Below are 22023 nucleotides of genomic sequence, written 5' to 3'. Positions count from 1 at the left end.
TTTTATATCCTGGTACATATTATCTCAATAATAAAATCACGTCTCATTTTAATAGTACTGTGGCGTAGTATCATAATATTAAATCTGTGGTCACTAGTCTTAGTCTGTGGCTGCAACTTTGTTTTTCTCGCGTTCTCGTAATTTCAATTACTTACCTTTATTAAATTTGTTAAACAAAAATTATTTTGTTTTGGAAAGTTCGTAGTATTATAGTTTTTGTAACATGAGATAATGCTTTACATTTAAAAAAAACCCCAGCAATGTCTTTACAAACTAGAATTAATACAAACGCCGTTATTAGAGGATTGTGTCGAACTTGCTTAGCGAAGGAAATAGAATTGCTTTCAGTGTTCGATTTACGTGCGGGAAAAACGAGGTTCGATAGCATAATCGCTACGATCACCGGAATAAAGGTAAGTAATGCATCTTTTTATATTGTCAAGCGCGATTTAAACTCCATTAACTTTTTTTAATTAAAATTTAATATTGTTGAGAAAACTTTTAGCAAACTTTGTTTTGTTCGCGTTAGTGTTAGTTTTTTTTTTTTAATCAGTAAGAATTAGTCTTTTTGCTGGGCTAAAATGATGCTGTGTCCTTCCCAGAGTTACCTTCCTCTTGATTATACTTTCGTCCTTCGTAGAGTTCCTAGCTGAAGCGCAATGGCAACCGTGGGACTAAAGTTAAAGCATACATCTGATGATATTAATTATTAATTACACAAAATAGTTGGTTACTTAAGCATATATTTTGTCAGCCTGCATTTGGAGCAGTGTCAAATAGTAGACCCAAAACACAAGTCAAATGTGGGTTGGCAGACTTTATAATACCTATATTATCTCATCTTAGTCAGTGGAAATAACTAAGAACAATAGTTTTAATTTGCTTTCTGAGGCACAGGGGTTAATTTCCTTAGAAGAGACCTTGCACTGAGAATTTAATGCAGATAAACCCTATACCTAAAAATTTTTTGAGCTTCTTTGAGTAGCCTTTCATTTAGAGGTAAAGAATAACAAGTAGACCTAAGTCCTATACCAAGATATGAAAATAAAGCACGTTTGATGATGAGTTCATGATGGAACTCATGGTTATACTTTAACTGCTGTATGTCCTGTCTGATTTCATAGATAACGCAAGGAGATGTATTGCCAACAACAATATGCAATGAATGTAAAGATAAAGCATCAAAGGCATATGATTTCAAGATTAATGCACAACAATCAGAAGATAAATTGGTTAGGATTTTGAAAAAGGGAGCACAGGATATTATTTGTGATGATATTTTCACTAGTGAGGTGAGCTATTTACCCATAATGGCACGAAGGTGGTAAAAATGGTGTAAAATGTTGAGATAGTGTGCACTTTTCAAGACTATGCTTATAAAATTTTAGTTTTTTTATATAGTATTAATAGTCCCTTGATATTAATAGTACTTTATATGTGTCAACAGATAGATCAAAAGAATGTGAAAATGGAGCAGTTCATACCAGATGATCAAGACAATGATGATATGGATTTGGACATATCCCTACCCTTTGTTGGTACGAAAGACTCTCATGAAATTGGTAATTAGGTACTATATAAATCGTGCTGTGTGTTTCATATGTGATTAAAAGGAAATTTCATTATATATAATGGTAAAAATTCAGAATTACTACAGAATTACATACAAGTTATAAGGATATTAATTTACTCAGATTATTAATTGTAATTATTTTGTTGGTCTAAAGTATATCATTTTTAACTACATATATGTTAAAGTCTGTGCCAAATGGATGTAAACAAATGTACATTGACTCTATAAAAATAACTGAAGAATATAAATTTGAGTATTTTTTACTCAAATCTGAAATACTGATTAATTACAAATGTAGGTAACACCATAAAAGCATTTTGTTTATTAATATAGCTCAAATTTTTCCTCTTTCATTAAAATTTTTATTGTGTTATATTATTGTGACAAACAATTACTCACATTTATACACAAAATATTTCACATTTTTATTAATGAAGATTATTAATTGATCGCTTTTATTAAACTGTTAAGTAATACTTTAAAGATTACAGTAACATTAAACTTTTTCTTTTAAAATACACTGTTGGTTCTATAAAAATTATAATTGAATTTTATAACATTTTAATTTTTTATTGCAAAAAAACTAAACACAGTCAAGGGCTAACAAAATATAATTAAGTTTGCAATGCCCCTGCTTTAATAACCATGGGGTCAATGTACTTTACTCTCAATTCATTTGGCACTGAGTACAGGCCAAGATTGGCTAGGTATTGGGTTTTTCTGGTAAAAACTGTACTAGTTCCAAGTTTGCAAATTGGTGGTGTCCACCCCTGTGCCTCAGACACAGAGTTTAGTCGTTAGTCCCGGTTATAATAACTAACATGTGGAAATAATAGTTAAAGCCAACCAATGCATTTTGCAATAGCATGTTGGTTCCTCATCTCCCATGAGAGAGAAGCCCTTCAAACAGCCGATGAGCCAAGATGTGAATCGGCTGAGGATGATGATTTTTTGCATTATTTATACTTAGTCCTTTAATTACTAAAATTTATATATTTATACATTCCTTGTCTGTTTGCAGATCATGTGATTAAAAATGAGTCTGATGTTAAATGTGAAATTGATAACTCAAAGGAGAATCTAAAGGCAGAGGTGTTATTTGGTAAGATCTTAATCATAATTTTCAATATAATTTAGTCGTCCAATTCCTTGTAACAGTTGTGGTGACGTCTGTTTTATTTTCATCATCATCATTATTTCAACCAATGGACGTCCACTGCTGGACATAGGTCTTTTGTAAAGATTTCTACAATCCATGTTCCTGGGCAGATTGCCCAGCGGCGCCCTTCGACTCGCCTGATGTCATCTGTCCACCTCATCGGAATTCTGGGAGTGCAAGGAGGAGACTAGTACCAGTCAGACTTCCAAACCATTAACCTTACCTGCCCGTGGTACTCTGCTGATTTCTTTGTCCAACTGTTCCTAAATCAACTGACTGGCAGCAGCGTTACCTGTGTGAAAGGACCAGCAATCATGTTGCAATCAACAACCCACATGCTAAGTGTGGGGATTATTGGCATTACATTGATGTTTTATTTTATTTGTATTTAAGTGATAATTCATTTATTATATATTATTGTAGAAAATGAAAGTGAGAAAAATAGTTCATACTGCCCGGTGTGCTGTCAAAATTTTCCTGACGTAGATGCCCTCACCGAACATGCGTGGGAGCTACATACAGATCTTATGGGACCAAGGAAGAGAGGCCGCAAGAAAAAACTTACTAGTGTATGTATAATTTTTGATATTCTACAACCTTAAAAGTAATAAATCACTTTGACTGCTATACATATATATTTTGTAAACTATACCAAGCGTTCGATTGATCGATCTTAAACTGAGCGACTTATCAAAAACGTTTGATTGCTTAAACGTTATATCAGCAACAGAACCCAAAGGGTATGCATAGTTATAGGCCTAAAAGCGATGTGATTGAATCACAACTTTGTTAGTACTTTAAGATACAACTAATAAAGTCTTTATTACTCTAATAATAAATTACAAGTTGAAAAACATTCTAAATTAAATTAATAACTAAATAATGGTTCCCGAGTTTCGGGTATAGGCCTCTATATTAAATATTTATATTAGAAGTAAGTAATTTTGTTATATTTTTCAGACAATCTTACATAAATTGACGGAGAATGGAATGAATTTAAAAGAGATCAATAACCCGCAATATAATTGTATATTTTGTCATAAAACTTTCAAAACCAAACATGATCTAATTCTACATACGACGGAACACAAAGGTGATTAATATTCATGAACGATATTAATATATGTATAAAAATTACTATGCTTTTCTAGATTTGCCTGCTAGACTATTTCGCGTGTACCAAATAAACTTTCTTCCTAATCGTTATTGCAATTTCCGATGTATACGGAATAATGTGCAATAATTGCTTGTTTATATGTGAGGTAATGTCAAAGTAAAATGGATCGCTGGGTCACTAAGTTTTATTGTAAAAACTTTTGGCCAAGACCGCTGGCTATAGAAATGTAAGCAAATTTAAGGTTTTCAAAAACATGGATAATTTTAATTTTACATTGACGTTACCCCTGTCTTGGTACTCAAAAAGGCCTAGGATTATTGCGAGCAAGAATCTTAAACTAGGGGCACAGCAATGAGATGTATATATAAATATACTGCAGCTGCAGATCAGAATTTTAAACATTTCAGATATGGTCTTAAGTAGAAATGTTTTCAATTCATGGTCGATATATCTGTGTAAAAGTTAAAAAAGTTCTTCTATCATTATAATAAATTAACAAGTCAGTCTATGAAATACCTACAGTTTATTGTTCTCTAGCTTTGGCATCTGAAGGTAGCCCTTAGATTTTCCCGCGTACTTCTCAAGAAGCAAATGTAATAAAAAAAATATGGTACTTATTTGAGCTCTACTATTACAGATGAAAAGATATTTAGCTGTATGCTGTGTAAGAAGATATATTTGAGAAAGAAAGATTTTGAACGCCATATATGTCTTCAACAACTTAAGGAGATGGCAAATGAGGAGGTTAGTATAAATGTTGCATTAGAATTTAGGTAAAGGGGTGAGATCCTAAAGTATTATAAACAATATGTTTTAATTAACAACAATTTATTAATGTATGGATAGAATGCTAGAACATGAGATGACGAAAGCGGTATTTTTACTTGTCTATAAATAATTGACTATATGTTTGATTCTCAAAAATGGTCAACTGCTTTATAATCTCTTTTTACCAGACTATACCGTAAAATCAGAAATGTTAATGATTGGTATTAATAAATGGTGGACAATTCGTAATTAAAAATAAGAATATTATTAATATATATATTAGAGTATTAATGGTATTGGTAATTATGTATTTGCGTTCATTCTATGATTGTTTGTACATTCTAGTATTCGAAAATCAAAATTATTGATTCATTCACCGTCTGTGGTGCAGTCAGTTTTTTTATATCAGGTTGTCCGCGTCTGTTTTGACATACATACATACACCTCTGAAACAATAAGTTGTGAGGTACTTGCAGTAAACAAGGGCCACCTTAATTTAAAGCTTATAAAATGATATAAATTAAAAAATGAAACAAAATTTAAAATCACAAGACAAAAAAAAAAATCCTTTTATTTAACATATCAAGTATTAAATAACGATATAAAACTTTCATTAAGTGTTTGGTATATAAGTAACGAATATAAAGCATTTGTTATATTTGATACTTAAATGTTAATCACCAATCTAATCTCACTCAAAAAATATATTATAGAAAATTTAAAGTCTAACCAACATAAATAAAATTATCAAAACAATAAAAATCAGTTACCTAAGAAAAAGTACCCTTATTAAGGGTATTGAATAAATAAAATAAGAGATCAAATATTTCGTTATTGCTCACAGTAGTTTTAAATAACACAATACTTATAGCGCTGAAAGAAAATAATATTTTCTAAATTTTCTAAATGTTGCAAATCGGACAATCGAAATCCAATTCTTCTTGGGTTAAACCCAGACATTGTTCATGAAACCATTTTCGGCAGAGTGGGCATTGACGCATATCTTCACAACGTTCTTTATCAGATGCGTGGCAGTACCATATATCATCATCATCTATTTCTTTTGATTTTTTGCCTGAAAATGTATTTCTAGAGTCTGTCTTTGGTTTATTGCGTTTTTTTTTAATTTCTTTGAGATTTGTTTTCTGTTATTTTCCTTCTCCTTTTGATTTATTTTCCTTGCCTTTAAATAAATCCTTTGTTACTATGCGGCCTTATATAATTTATTGCCTTTCGTCTTGGTTTATTTTTAATTACAGCATAGTTTCGCGTGGGTAATAATTGCTGGAATGGAGATTTAGTAGAAGAATGAAAACGATCTTGCAAGCTTTTTAATGGAATGTCATATTCTGGATCATCGTCGCTTGTTGCACGATGTTGGTCACGCTTTGTTGTTTCGACATGTGCACATTAAACATTTATGTGTTTGATAGGAGTATTTTGTTCCGTTGTCCCTGGGTTTTAATTCTCATCGGGAGAACTATAATATGAGAAATTTGGTCTTTGAGATATACGTTGGGAAATCAATGCTTCGTTAAAAGAAGCATCAGAGTCAGAACTGTAAATTATTGGTCTTGTTGGTCTTGCTTGGTGTTTTCCGGAATCTGTATTATAGTTCAACTATAATCTACTATTTTTTTATTACTTTAAACATATACTTCTGGGATAGTTAATGGTGGCGATGGATAGTCTCAGTTTGAAGCAAAGATGGAGAACAAGGACTTCGGTTTATATACGTATGATCGGAATTGGAACTATCTGGACTAGGGCTGCTAATTGCATGTCTTAAATTTACATTGGAAGAATCAAGAGTTGGAGATATATCTACAGTGGAAACATGTTCTAGCTGTTGTTGTATCAGTCAATACATTGGGGCCATATGCTTCATACGGTATTGCTTCTGATGAAGCCCAGTAGCTCTGAATCTATTGACAATGTTTTCATGCGTCATACACTTTGACCATACCTTACTAAAAATTGGATTAAATCGTGTTTTTGTTAATTTTTTGCCTGGGTATTGATACAAAAATGAAAAAGTCTCTTGATCCCAATAGTGTTCAAATGATTTGTTTACACTCTTGTCCAACGGCTGTAGTTCGTGCGTCGTATTAGATGGTAAGCAGTACAAAACAATATTCTCCTCATCAGCTACCTCGACAAGACTCTTACCGTCTGATTTGTATTTTCCTAAATGATGAATAAACTACGAATAATGACGAATTCATGCTTCCCTTGGGAGCCATTTTAACAATGCCCCTGCAGGCAAATTGTCAATAAATTCAGGTTTCTGCCTTTTCCCCTTAAATATTATCATTGGGGTAGGTATGTGGGAGGTATCGGATTACCCAATGCATTCACACAAGCAGCAACTGTTACATTTTCCGCATGTTCAGGTGCTACGACTAGAACTCTTTCGATAATTTTTTAGCTAAAACTGTTATTTTTCGTCCATATTAAACAAGCGATGTGGATTTTCTCTGATATTTAGTAATTCATATATTTTTTTATCAAAATGTTTCGTTACAATCCACTTATTTAATTTTTGTTTTCTGGCTGGGTTAAGAAACTGGACCTTACGTTTTGCAATGTCAGGATGCCTTTTCAGAAATAATTTTAATCGTATGATTTTCGGTGTGAAAGGAAAACCAATAGACGCAAGTCTTTTTATTCTTAAAGGTAGATAATTTTTTGCTCTGCGGTCAAAACTGTGCGACGGCCTATTTGTTTTTCTACTTTACCAGATTTCAAATGATTAACTAAAGTTTGTCTAGGAACATGATACGTTCTGGCCGCTTTACGTTGGGACATAACGGCTTCCATAGCGTGGAAATTGGATTTTTCACGATTCCATTTCGACCAATTTCCACGAGCAATAGGTTCCATAACTGATTCTCCTGAAAGGTGGCAAACGGCATTTATATTGAGGTAAATAAATATAGCTGATACACGTCATTCTTGGTTAATTTCACTATAAATCGTTCTCAATAAGTTTTATTTTTAATTTTAATAATAGGCGGATGCATAAGCACCCCCCAGACAGACTCTTAATTTTTGCTGAGTGGCTTAATAATAAGATGTATGTAGTCTAGCTTTGTCATAATGAATGACCACAGGATTTCTATTGATCTATATCAAAGTCTTGCTCTCAACTTCTTGCTTTAATCTCATCTGTTGTTGGCAGTAGATAGATATCCGCATCGATTGTTCTGCCCAGCGGTAAAAGGTAATAATGGACAAAGCTCTTTCAATCCCATCATCTGCTTATTGCAGGTCGTGGTCGCAGGAAGGTCCACGACTTTTTGTCGCATTTTCTCGGACGTGATCTACTTTTCATCACCAGTTATCGATCACTTCAAAAACATTTAGGTTAATTTCTTCTTAATGAAGAATTGCAAATTGCAAAAGAGTACGCGAATTATAAGGTTTTCAGTGAGCTCGTGGGGCACACATATATCGACCTCTTATTTTACCCAGCTTTTCAAATGGGTCAAAACTGTTTTGTCGTCAATTCTTATTTGTTCAGCCATGTCGACTATTAAAATGACGATTTTCCTAAAATGGGGTCCATTTGATCCTTAAAATGGCTACGAGAGGTGCAACTTTGACATCAACATTCCCGATTAAAAACCCTTAAACCAACTTTGTGTACTTCTTACTGTCACTGCATTTAGCCGATAAACATCACAATTTTTTTTCGCGGATGGCGTTGCATTTGTTCTCTTTCATACATAGGTATAATCAAATCGAAGACTAGTTGTGCCTGTAAAGAAAAAATAACTGAGACGTGAGAAATAAGTACTTATCTAATAGAAATAAAATATTTTTTTCGTTCCAAACAACAATTGGGTTTGTTGTTCGCGTTCGTTAGGCAGCTGCCCTCCACTGACCCTGGAAACCTGGGTTCGCCCATTATGTTTTCCATCAGAACATGCCCTGTTTATCGTTGTCTCGTTAGAAAAAATAACATTTTCCAGTGTCCAGTTTTAAAACAGATTATTCATGTTTTGTAAAACAGTTTCGGTTGCTTTAGAATTTTTAAATGTATCTAATTTGGCAATGGCATCTTCCCTACAAAATCTAATGGATGTTGCGACACTTCTGATAAAAATTTGACAAATTAGCTTCAAATTAATTATCAAAATTGTTAAGGAACATCAAGTGCCTTCGTGTAAGCTTATTTTTTGCTATATGAAGTCCAGGCAAGTCGCGATTCTTCGCGACTTCGGCTGCTTGTTTTTATGCAAATTTTAATTCTATACTTTATAAAAGTCTTCACCAAAAATTTGGCTAAATTGTTATGTTTTGCATTTATTCAATTCACTTTGAATTCATATTTTATTGCTATCATTTTCATAAACGTGTTCAACTTATTTTTATTTTCGTTCCCCGCCACATATACTTGACACATAAATCAATGAAGTTCTCCTTATCCAAGTGTGGATGTTTGTTACACAATCAAACAAAAACAGCTAAACGGATTGGAATGTAATTTGGCATGCATGTAGCCTTTGACATGGAAAAAACATAGGCTACCTTTGATCCCGGGAAATAAGAGAGTTCCTGTGGGAATAAAAAACCTTAATCCACGAAAACGAAGTCGCGGGTATCAGCTATTTATCTATAAAGAAGAAATGCTTTGAAATGAAACTCACTACTTGGTCAAATGCCACTATTTTTTTTTTCCCCACAATATTTTGTTCCTTTTACCAAATTACTCACACAAATCTTAATTCCGAATAAATGGGTGGGCACATGGGTTCAATAGACACGAAATAAGGGGTGAATAGAAAAAAATGCTAGGGTTGGCAATTTCGAAAACTTAAGTAGACACCTACCTAAGTGTAAAAAATTGGTACCTAGATAGTCGAGGAGTAAATGTAACCAAATAGTAGAAATAAAACGATAGGTATGTAGGTACGTAAAAATTATGAAACTTTACAAACATTTATTCTTATCTACGAGATCAATTATTTATTCTTACATTTGAGATCAACCAGTTGCATTGTTTATTGATTGCACAAAATCATCTTATAATTCTAAGAAATAGTCTCATTACTATTTAGGTAATTAGGTAGGTATATAGTTAACAGTTACCATTTTGAATAATTAACTTTCAATAATCAACATTTAAAATTGGGTAGGTGCCTAGGTACTAAAATATCAATCAGTTAACTTTTTAACAATAGCACAGATATAGTCACTCCGTCATTATCTAAAACTGTCACGCGTTATAGTTACCTACCTACCTATATATCGTCACTCATTAATGCTTTCAGAATATCATCATCGTTTTTGTAATAATATTATGGTTGCCGAGTTTGGATACTTTGTAAACTGCTCGGACCAGGACAATTACAGGACATTATTATCAGTTCTATCGCCTAAAATCTTAAGATGCGAATTTATAATTATTTTTTTGAACTAATACAAAGTAACTCTTTTTATTGTAGTAATGTCTGATATATTTTCATTAGATAAAGTTTTAGTTCATTGATTCTGTTGAATTGTTAGCGATAAAATCAAGTTATTTATTGTGTCAAGTAGCATTTTTTCAGTATCTTGTTCGTTTTCTTCTTTATTCTTCAGCAATATTCTGATCTTGTGTTTTAGTTTTTTTCCCTACACCGTTTCCCTTATATTAATTGCTATCTTTGTAGTTTTAGTTGTAGTATTTTCTTTGCTGTTTTATGTGATTTTTGATGTTAGTCTTCTCGTTTTTGTTGGCTTTCCTCTTGTTTATGTAAAAAAAATGAAAATTCTTCTACTTCCAATTCTTTTTTCCGGTTTGGTTCGGTAATGTTCATGGTTCCATATCTCGTCTCCTTTAGCAAATCTAGAACGGATTTATGTATTTCAGTTTAATTTGTATTGTTTTACACTTTATGTAATCTGCTTAAAACGTCTTCTTCATGAATCGGGTCTATTCCTGTATTCCGGAGTCCTGCTGTTAAATTAGCTTTACCGTTGTTACGAAGCTCTTCCATTAATTTATTTAAAAGTCTTGGGAAACATCCATTTTTGGATGTGGTGGACGTGGTTTTTTTGTTCACTTTAATACTACATTTCGCCATGCTATCTTCATAGGTCTGAAGAATGCCACATCAAGAGGTTGTGTGAGATGTGTAATAATCGCCGGTAAAAAATGAACGATATATTTTGCTCATAGCACAGTTTTATTGTCTCCATCTATAAATGCGTCGAGAGATTATTGCCTATTACGCACTTTTACCAATGTTTATCTTTGAAATAAGGTATAATCATCTATTGAATCCATCTTCAAAAATTGTTGCATCAAACCAACGAGATTTCGTGCTTTTATTCCTTGTCCGTTTCGGCGCGGTCCGTTTTCAGTCCATGTGTTGTTCAAGTTTTGAGCCTTGTATACCACATACCCAGGTAGTAAAGTGCCGTCGGCTGTATCAATAAAACTGAAGACTTCGTTCCTCGTTTAATAATAATTATTTTGCGTATTGGATCATCGGTTTCATCGTAGTTAATTACATTGCTAGGATTAATACTTGCCAACGACACTTCTAACTCTTAAGTATTCTTTCTGGTGAAAACTCAGCCCTTTTTTCTTAATGTTTTGGTTATATCTTTGGGAAATTTGGTAGTTGTGATGTTTTAGGAAACACGCGACAGATTAATCTCTGTTAAGTTTCTTAACTTGAGCACTATCCGGCCTACTTGGTCAATATAAGCCTTTTCAATTTACCTCAAATCTAATGCATCTAAAGGGCATCCCCATTCCGCATATATACTATACCATGTACTCCTCAGTCTCTTCTGTTAAAATAGTTTGCCTGTTTCTTCATAATTTGGACACTGTCTATAAAGTACAGATTTATCTATATAGTATTTCTCAGCTATGGTCTTTAAAGAGAATTTGCAACTCGCATATGCCGCAACAGCGTCATTTATAATATTTTCATCGTACTTTCTATACCTTCTCCGCCTAGGATCATACACACGCGGCTTATATAATCTTAAAACAGTACCTACTTATAGATCATCAATATATCCTCCGAATCATACAACTTCCAAAAATATTAAATGTTTCTAACAAAAAAAATGTATTCAATAGGTTACATATTTTTCTAATTACCTCTTACTCGTTTCTATTGAACCCTTTCACGTGTCTATTGAACCTATACTACGTATCTATTGGCCCCATTCTACGTGTCTATTCACCACTTCCCTGTATCTATAAACCTCAATCACAAATAAAAAATAACTTGGTTAACAGTTTTATAAATATTTCGAAAACCAAAGATTATATTAACCAGTTGTGATGCCGCCAAAACACTTCCTTTAACAATGAAAATTCCTAGTTAATTTAACAGGAACTCGTTAAGCTGCATAAAGGGGATTCACTTCAAAATATTTTTTTATTATGTTGGCTAAACCGAACTTCAATTCACACTTGCTATTTCAAAAATAAAATATACAGCAGTTTAAAAAAAATATACATTTCGGAATTTTTTTTTCTTTCAAAATGTTTTCAACGAAAACACCTCATCTTTATTTTTAATACTTAAAAGACCTTTGTTGACGCTTGAAAGTTCCTTGAATTGAAAATATCAAAAACGTTATGCATTACCATAATAAATTGTTCTGTCGTTTTGCTGTTTTCAAAGCCAGAAACTTGTAGTTCTACTCGGAAAAACTATTGCTTTCGAACGCTCCTGCTCAATAATTGTGTTGCCAACCTGACATTCATTATGGAATTTCGGAATTCAATATGTTTTTAGTTGAGCGATTTGCCAAGTGTAAACCTATATCTCCTTGCAATTCTGCTAACTTTTTGATATACTCCCATTTAGTTTCCTAATTTTTGTACAAAAAGGTCTCTTTTAATTGGAAATGATTTCGTATTAACTTTAACATGTGACAAAAGTCCAAAAACATTACGACTTCGTAGTTAGCGGATGGGTGTTTAAATGTGACATCTAGGGTCATCAAACTTACAACCTAGTATTTTCATCGCTCATTGGTTTGAGGGGTGACCGTCCAATGTTAAGGACACGATATTAACCATTGGTTGTTAGGTTGGTATTGTTAAATTGTTAATTTTTCACGGTGAGCCACCTTGGATTCTCTCGATCTTCATATTTTTTCCTGTTGTCCTCCTCCACGCGGTCCGTTCTTAGCCACCCGGAAAGCCTTGATAACGCACCAATGTTGTTTATTTGTCACTTTGACACGTCGGCCATCTTAGATTTTAAAAATAATAACGTCTTCGTTTATAGCCACCTGGAAAACCTTGAAATCGACACCCATATTGTTAATTTGGCATTTGAGTTAATTTTTCCGTCAAGACTATCAAACAGGGAATTTTGAATTGAAATACTGGCAGCACCAACAAAAGTCGTAAAATTTAAAGAATAAAACTACTTATTAAATATATTATTTTCTATTAACTACTATGAATTATTCTGGCAATCTGAATTCTTCTATATCATCTAAGCGAGCTAACGGGCGTGCGTAAAAACCACTTAGCGACCTACAGTTGGTAGCTATTTTTTTCGACGCAACTGTGGGCATCAAACAGGGTGATATTTATTTTAGTTATTTACCTACTCTATGAGAAAATATAAAGTATTTTATTTAAAAAACTAATCATGATTTACTGTTTCTCAGGATGGGCCACCAGTTATTAAAACAGAAGAAAGGAAACATCAGCTCTATACAGAAGTTCGTTTACAAGATTTATTAAAGAAGAACATTGGTGAGGTGTGTATCCTTTGGTGTATATTTTCCAGTTTATTAATTAAACGGGTATCTCAATGTCCATCCAAAAACCTCCTACAAAACAGTAAAAGCTACATGCCTGAGACATCTTAATAATATTCAAGGGTGTGGGAAGTTGACTACAGCTTACACCCTTCTCATTCAGAGTTGAGACCCGTGCTAACGTGACCCCGGTTATAAATTGATAAAGATAAATGAAGATCTAGAAGACACTGGTGGGTTAATAACAAATAATAATGCAACTATTTGAGCAAATTCTTCATTATTCATTTAATCTGCAATAATAACTAAATAAATATTTTCCGGTAATTAAAAACAAGTATTATAGTGGCGTTAGTAAAATGATATTTAGTTATTTGGTTATAGCAGAGCTTTGGTGTCCAAGCTCGTCCGGGGAAGTCGCAACACCAAGCTTATAGCGTGTCTGGAACACGCAATGCTGCTTGGTCTGAAAGACGTTTTTGGTGGTGACACACGCACAGTCTAACGTACCTCACCTCACATAGCGCACCCGCGACTCAGGTTTATGGACACAGGCCCTTCCCTAGGTGTTGCGCTGTTTTAGGCAATGGTTCACCACGGTTTTTAATTTTTACACAGAAAAGTTTACATATCAGATGGAATAGCTCTCCTAGGAAAACCACCCGGATTTTGTAATTACATTATTGCCAGTTGAACATATTATTGAGTTTAAAATTTCATAAGAGGCATGAAAGTAAGACGAAGAAGAGAAGTTTTTTTGTTAATAATATAATCTGCTTGATCCATCAATTATTGCCATATATAAAATTATCCTTTATGTTTATCGTAACCAGTCTGGCCTGATATCCGCGTGCGACTCTTGCGGTGGCATATTTGGTTCTGAAGAGGAGTTGAATCAGCATCGCGATCGAGATCATCCGGAGCTGTCTGTACGCTGCCATCTTTGTGATAAGGTTTGTATCTCGAATGTTCTACAGATTATATTAATTATTAATCTTTTTTTTTTTACTAATTTAATACGTACTTTATTTTAAAGTTATTAGCATATGTTTATTAAGCGCACGTTGAACTAAGGTAACGAATCTATTTTTTTTTTATTTATGGACTTCATATCATATTTTTATTAATCATCGTCATCATCACTTCAACCGATTGAAGTCCACTGCTGGACATAGGTCTTTTGTAGAGAGTTCCAAAATCCACAGTCCTGGGCCGCTTGCTTCCAGCGGCTCCCAGCGACTCGTTTGATGTCATCTGTCCACCTTGTTGGGGGCCGACCAACACTGCGTTTATCTGTGCGGGGTCGCCATTCCATTTTTATTAATGAAAAGGTATAAAGTACAATAAGTGATCGTCTTGTAAGGAAATATACAAGTCACACATTACAGTCACAATATACACTTTACGTATTTTATACATATTTTGCCTCCTTAATGCGGCAACCAAATAATTATCATAAAATTAATTTAATAAAACATTATTCAAATTATCCTGAGAAGTTAATCGAGATATATACTAAGGAAAATGTTAATATCGTGATCAGAAATTACTGAGTGAAAATTAACACTCGCTAAATACAATTAAACATTAATTCGCCTTAATCCGACTTTAAACCGAGAAACTATGGTTGTTACGTGTTAGTGGCGTGCATAGGGTTTTCGGTCAGGGTATGCATTAAAAAAAAAAAGGTACTGAACATGCTATTTTGATGTTACTGTATAATTTTATTTGTGAGTAGTTACCTAACCTAACATTTTTTTGTGATACCCATTTGGTATTATGTAGATCGCATCTCCTATGTCCAGTAGGTATAGTAAGCTCTCCGACGACCGACCAGCGCAGTAAATCAGTTTTTACAACAGTCTGCCATTGCGGCAATTACATTAAATTATTAATTAGCCTTTTAAAGATAAAACCATGATTTATTCAGTGGCATTCCTATGGTCTTGTATTTGAGCAAGCCTAGTTACCTAAAGGACTAATTCGAATCGTCATGACCAACAATAACGGTAAAACTTACCGTTCTTGTTGTGCTAAATGACAAACAATAGAAACATATCTTCGGAAAACACTACGATTAAAGTCAAAACGCGAATTATGATTTGAAATATCGATTGATAATGGGTTGGACTAAGAAGTTTATATGCGCTATTTACCAAAATATACAATATTATATAAGAAGTGGAAGTTTACAATGGTACCAATAACTAACGTGGCAAGTTACGTTGAACGGACTGTATACTCACACTTCACGTTCTGTTTCATCAGGTATTTGCAACATTAAAAAGTGCGTCTCGCCATCGAGCTGTATGCGAGCGTGTTGAGCGTCTATTTGCGTGCCCTTCGTGCGAGTTGCGGTTTACACACGAAGTGACACTGAATAAACATATATTACGCGTGCACACCGGACAGAGCGTCTCCCTCCAGTTCTTAGATCGTGAACGTGGATCGCAGAACTACAAGTGTGAGACTTGTTCCAGGCCCTTCACTAGGTCAGTGTAGTGCATTAACTGTAACCACTACCAGATTTGTATAAATGTTGATAAGTTCTTGTCAAAGTTTTGCCATATTAAAAAAAAAATGTAATTAATTATTTAATATTCTCTTCAGCTTTAGACGCAGTCAGACTAGGAAATATAAAACCTACTTTTATTTAGTTACAATTATAGGGTAAATGATAACGAAGCTTAATTTGATATACTACGCGGAAACCCAGTTACTGATACACTCATTAGTCATTAGTAATTCAATGTTTTCACTGTATAATCTGTCATGAGTAATTTGACATTCGAAAGAAGACAAAACATTGCTACCTATGCAAACGTGTAGTATCCTAGAAATTCATAAAATTATCCTCTTTTTTTATCCTCGTTTCGTTTAATTTCTTCCAGAAAAGACTTGCTTGAGAGACATATGAGATCACATAACACTGGAGAAAAAATCTTTGAATGTGACATCTGTAAAAAGAAGTTTACCAGACGAGAGAACCTGAGGTAAGTTTATTTTTAATACTTTAAAAGTAAAATAGTGGTCCAGGGATACTTTATCTAATAGTTACCATAGATATATTATATTTAGTGTGACTTTTTAGTCCTTCACATATTCATAACTTAAGTCTTACTAAGCCGTTACATTGTGGTAGATATTACACTAGGATTATAAATTGAAGGATATATGAAGTTCAATTTTATATCGGCAGAGCACACTTAAGAACCCATGAAGGTAAAAAATACGCGGAAGGCACCGCGTCTTTGTGTTTATACTGCGGAAGAAGCTTTACGAATTCATCTAATTACATCGTACATATGCGCCGGCACACGGGTGAAAAACCATACAAATGTGATTTCTGTGGCAAAGGTACGTGTTATTAACCCAGTATAAATAAAACATTTTTGAAAAGAGATTCAGTTCCTACTACCATTTACCAAAAATAAGCCATCATCTCATCATCATCATCATCATCATCATCATCATCATCTTTATCAACCCATTACCGACCCACTACAGGTCACGGTTCTCCACGCAGATTAAGAAGGAAATGAGGAGCGCGGATTGGAAGACTTTCGAACCTTTGAGAAAGATGCGTACAGGCTTCATCACGATGTTTTTCTTCACCGTTAACCCATGTGATATTTTAAATTTCTTACCTTTGAAAAACTCACATAACTCCGGTGCTTGTGGGGACCGAACTCGGTCACCCAAACCAGGGGCCAAAGCTATCACCAAAGTATGGCCTATTTGCAGGATTTTGCCGATCGTCAGATTTGCAATGTCATAGGCGCTCTCACACAGGCGAGAAACCCTGCGTATGTCGCGAGTGTGGAAAAGGTAAGTAGGATATTTTATCTTAGCTGTACATTTCTACGTACTGTCAATATATTTGAAGTTGCAACTTTACAGCAAGATTTCCTTTCTGCATTAAAGTCTGGTGAAATTGTTATCAAAACAGTTACTTACCGAATAAAAGTTTCTTATAATGTTTTTAAACTTAACAATAGAATTTTAATTTTACGATTTTATACGTACGATGAATTAATGAATAAACTAATGTATTTGTAAGTCAACTATAAATCTGCATCAGTAATGAAATGAAGTTGTCTATGGATATTAAATGAAAAATTACAAGTTAACCTCTGTTTGAAGTACGTGTTTCTTAGTTAATTAAAGAAATAATAAAATACTGTATATTTAAACATTGTCAATTTTGGTTGTTTGTATTTTTTTTATTAATATTTTTTACCGATATTGTCTATGGATATTAAATGAAAAATTACAAGTTAACCTCTTACGAATGTTTGAAGAACGTGTTTCTTAGTTAATTAAAGAAATAAAAAAATACTGTATATTTAAACATTGACAATTTTGGTTGTTTGTATTTTTTTTATTACTATTTTTACCGATATTTTTTCCAAGTGTAGATAAAACTCGAATAAGAATATAAAATTAAATTTGTAATGAGCTCGGCTTACTAAATCGGTTAGTCGTCGAATGCATTAAAAGAGGCAAAAAATAATAATTGCAAAATTGCAATCTTGTATCGTATCCGGTCAAGTTGGCTTGTGTTATATTTAATTACAAAAACTAATATCATTTTATAAAATATGTAATAGAATAGAATTCAAAAACAATTCACTTTTTCTTCTGGAATGTGGTACATATTTTGGTCTTAACAATAATTATTTGTGACACAAAACTAATTCAATAGTAATCAAAAATTCGAATGCAGATTGCAGATTTAATGTAATTTATATCCAATTAATAACAAAAAATAAATAATTAGCATAGGAAAAGCAATTAACTTTTACATTGAATGCATATACAAGAGTTGTAATTGAAATAATAGTTTTGTATAACATATATATTCTTATTCAGAACATTGCCATCTGTTTCCGATCGTGTTCCAACTGTGCTAAGACACTGACGAATTAACTTCCGTTTATAATAATTTAATTTGGCTAATGCTGGCCACAGACCTTCGAGTAATTTGATGAAACAAATTGATTCAAAAATTTACTCAATGGCGTGATCTGAATGAAGACTAAGCACGTTCCTGCAGTGGTGTCAGTCCTGCATTCATGCGGGCAAGAGTGATTGTGTTTATTTATGTCTAAAGGCAATGTCTTAGCAATAGTCGATTAAGTATTTGCTTCAAAATCTAAAAAATATTGTAATATATTACAATTTTTTTTTAGTAAAAAAGGTATATTAATTTGTTTAATTTTTAGTTTAGTTTAATGAATTTCGCTTGAAAGAGGAAATATTTAAACGTCTGTCGTTCATCAGTCCATTAACTATAAAAATACACCATAATTCTTCTAAACATATTTGTCATCCCGCTTCCGCAGCAGAAACCGAGGGCACACATTCTGATTATTAGCTCCAACTGTTTGGTCAAAACGAAATACGAAATTCATATTTCTTCATGCCATTTGACAAGTCATTAAATTTGATCATATTTTCTCACCGACATTCATGCCAATTTGTTACGTTAGAACAAGCCTGTTTGATCAAATCTGTGGCCCGCATTATATAAAGTGATCAAAACAACAATTCTTCTTACCTATTGCCTATAGATGTCGCGATCCATCATATAGGTACTTGTCGCGATCTTAAGGGATTTTTCGTTTATTTATGTATTTTTTTTTATCCAGCGTTCTCAAGGAGTAACAAGCTTACGAGGCACATGCGAGTGCACACTGGCGTGAAGCCTTACAAATGCACGTATTGCGAGAAAGCATTCGCGCAGAGCAACGATCTTACGGTGCACGTCCGCAGACACACCGGCGACAAACCCTATGTTTGCGAACTGTGCGGGGATCGCTTCATACAGGTGATTGTGTATTTGTATAGGTCACGTACACGTCACGTACATTGAGCTTTGACCTTCTTCGACCAACGTAGTTGTCATAATTGCATTGGAATATGTTGTATAAGTACGAGTATATTCCATGAGGAATCACCCTGTAAAAATATTAAATCCAATAAAGCATATTTATATTTCCATACATACTAATTTAAAACATTCTAAGTGTTAACTCTTGACAACCCTATTAAAGATAGACACTTGATTTTAACTTTGCACGTGATGTTAGGGCTGTATCTGATTTCTTTCAACTAAGGTTACTTACTTTACTTTACTTACCTCAAAAACTATAAGCGTTTCGGTTTCACAGATTAGTCTAAGAGACAATAAATAATGTACCGTTGAAGCATGTGGAGTATTATTTTGGTGTTAATTAACACGTTGTATACTTCCGAACATCATCGGATGTTTTTTTTTAAATTAGTCGTCATAGTTTCGTTCATTCTCATGAAAAAACATTGGGTTTTATGCATAGGTAAAAAAATATGATACGCATACACTGCACCAGCAACCAGTTAATTATGCCAGTAGTTGGTCGATGCGTGTACGACAGTTATATTTTTAATTAATACCTCATTTAAAAGTGAATTTTGATAATTAAGATTATCAATTACGTTACAGTGTATGATCTATATTGCGTGCGATATTATCATAAATTAGTTAACTAAGAAGAAAAATCCCGTTAAAGTTATATTGTTTAAGGCTTCAGGTGAAAGTGTTATCCACTATTTCCTAAGCGGCTGCGTACGCACTTTTAAAACATACATTTAACTAAAAGAAAAATTATACCGGAGAATATTAAAACAAATTGTACCTCACAACTTTAACTATACTTATTCTCACACTCATCCTGCAGGGCTAGCACGGGCAGAAGATAAAATTATATCCCCCGATTATCTCCCCTGACAGGGGAGTAATTAACGTGCCCACCAGCTAAATCACTGGAACATGGAATAGGAGAAGTTTACCCCCGTTTATTAATACACATATATTATTTTGATATTATTTCCACTTGTGCGCCAGTGCTCTGAGAGTTGATACAGCTGTGGGAGAGTTTAAATTTATATCCATTCCCCGGGGATATAATTGTCTCCTGCCCATGCTAGCCGTGCTGGCGTAATAAGGTGTAAAAAGTATTCTGATCACGTATTTATATACACATTTTTGAACTTACGGCGATTTTCTGTAAGATATAATAATAATAAAACTTTATTCAGCTTCCACACATAAGTAAACTAATGAAAACTAATTATACACAATTTTACAAACTAAATGCCTTATCGAAAGGTGCTTCAGCTGAAAAGGCTGCTACCTCAGCATGCTGCTGCAGTATTTGACAACTGCTGCATGTAACAACAGCTGTAACTTAAAAAAAAAACTTAAACTTTAACTTAACTTAACTTTAACTTCAACTTATATGTCCTTTGTTATAACACTTAGACGTTAAGGAGCTATAGTAAAGAATATAATAGTAATGGAATATGTGGCGCAATTATAAGTATACCTTCTTTTAACCATCATCATCATATCAACCCATTACCGGTCCAATTCAGGGCACGGCACCTCCGACAATGAAGGGGAGGACTACTTTAAAAAGATTGTCTTTTCTTTCAGGGGACCGCGCTACACGCACACAGGCGGTCACATGGGCATTACCCACCACCCGCCGTACCGCAGCCTGCGCCTCTTATTTATACTATACAGAATACCATTCCACATTGTCCCTCACAAACATAAAATTCAATTCTACAAAATATAGTTAAATACTTAATATTTGACAACTATCGCGTAATACTTGTCACCTGATACAAATTATACCGTGTAATCATGAGTTTTGAAAGATCGCAAACAAAGCATTCGTATTGTGTGTGCTTCGTACTTCTAGTCGTAAATCATTTTTCACATGTCGGGAACATGTAAATGAGTTCGTTTGGCCTCAGAAGGTCGTTCGAAATGCTCTCATAGAGGTTTTCGACCAAGAAGCTCTCGAGAGCGTTTCGTAGATGTTGCAGTGGAACATCGCAAAAAAGTGAATATATTATCTATTCAAGAGATGAGTCGTCAACAATGTAAAATATTTCAATGGCTTTTTAACTTTTATGTTAGTTTGTACAAATTATTGTCGTCATTATCCAAAATAAAGATTTTAATTCTTATTTTTTAATTACCATTGTGTTTTATTGCTGTCGTTACCTCATGCGTTGACCCTAAGGATTTCCGGAGTTATATACATAAATTTCGTTGAAAATGTAAGTATCAGGTAATATTTCCAAAAATATTTATTGTTTATTATTTATTAATTTATTACTACCATGTAAATAGGTAAGAGATTACATGGCGCCCCGCCGGAGCATTGTAATAAATTTATCGTTTTTTTTTATTCCAACCAAAAAGGTTTTGAACGCAAACTGATATTTATCCGATTTCAGATATCAAAAACTTTTGACGATTATAAAATCCGTTTTTAGATATCCGATTTCAGTAGCACCTAGCCTCGCCAATTCGGTTGCGCACTTAGATTTCGTTTTATTAGATAAGAATCAGATAGAGATTTGTGTGTTTTCCTTCATGGTCTAGGCTTAGGACTAGCAGCAAAGTTTAGCTTACGCGTAAAACTTTTCCGGCGCATTTAAAAATCGACATTTTTACAATGATTCTTTATAATACATTTTTTTAATTTATAGTTTTTTAAGTTATATTTTTATTTATGTAACAAATCTAGTTGGATCCAGATTTGCGTTTAAAAACGCAAGTTGCTCGACTTTTGAGGACTTTAAACGACTCCTCTTTTCGTTTATAATTAATCCCGT

General features: G+C 33.5%; 1 protein-coding gene across 2 annotated transcripts; it reads left to right on the top strand.

The window, feature by feature from the left end:
• Positions 1-118: 118 nt before the first annotated feature.
• Positions 119-20958, top strand: LOC120636546 (zinc finger protein 2 homolog). 2 transcript variants are annotated; one of them, XM_039908076.1, is made up of 15 exons: positions 119-413; positions 1125-1292; positions 1448-1538; positions 2595-2675; positions 3156-3301; positions 3693-3825; positions 4487-4593; positions 13258-13350; positions 14184-14303; positions 15619-15842; positions 16242-16343; positions 16550-16707; positions 17095-17178; positions 19002-19180; positions 20828-20958. In XM_039908076.1, the coding sequence occupies exons 1-15, from the start codon at positions 261-263 to the stop codon at positions 20948-20950; spliced, it is 1962 nt and encodes a 653-aa protein (XP_039764010.1). In that variant the 5' UTR covers positions 119-260; the 3' UTR covers positions 20951-20958. The 2 variants fall into 2 exon arrangements, with proteins under 2 accessions (XP_039764010.1, XP_039764008.1); XM_039908074.1 differs by having other exon boundaries at positions 1448-1562.
• Positions 20959-22023: the final 1065 nt, after the last annotated feature.

This window comes from Pararge aegeria, chromosome Z (assembly GCF_905163445.1).
Source record: "Pararge aegeria chromosome Z, ilParAegt1.1, whole genome shotgun sequence".
NCBI lineage: Eukaryota > Metazoa > Arthropoda > Insecta > Lepidoptera > Nymphalidae > Pararge > Pararge aegeria.
This window is presented reverse-complemented; position numbering and strand designations above follow the sequence as displayed.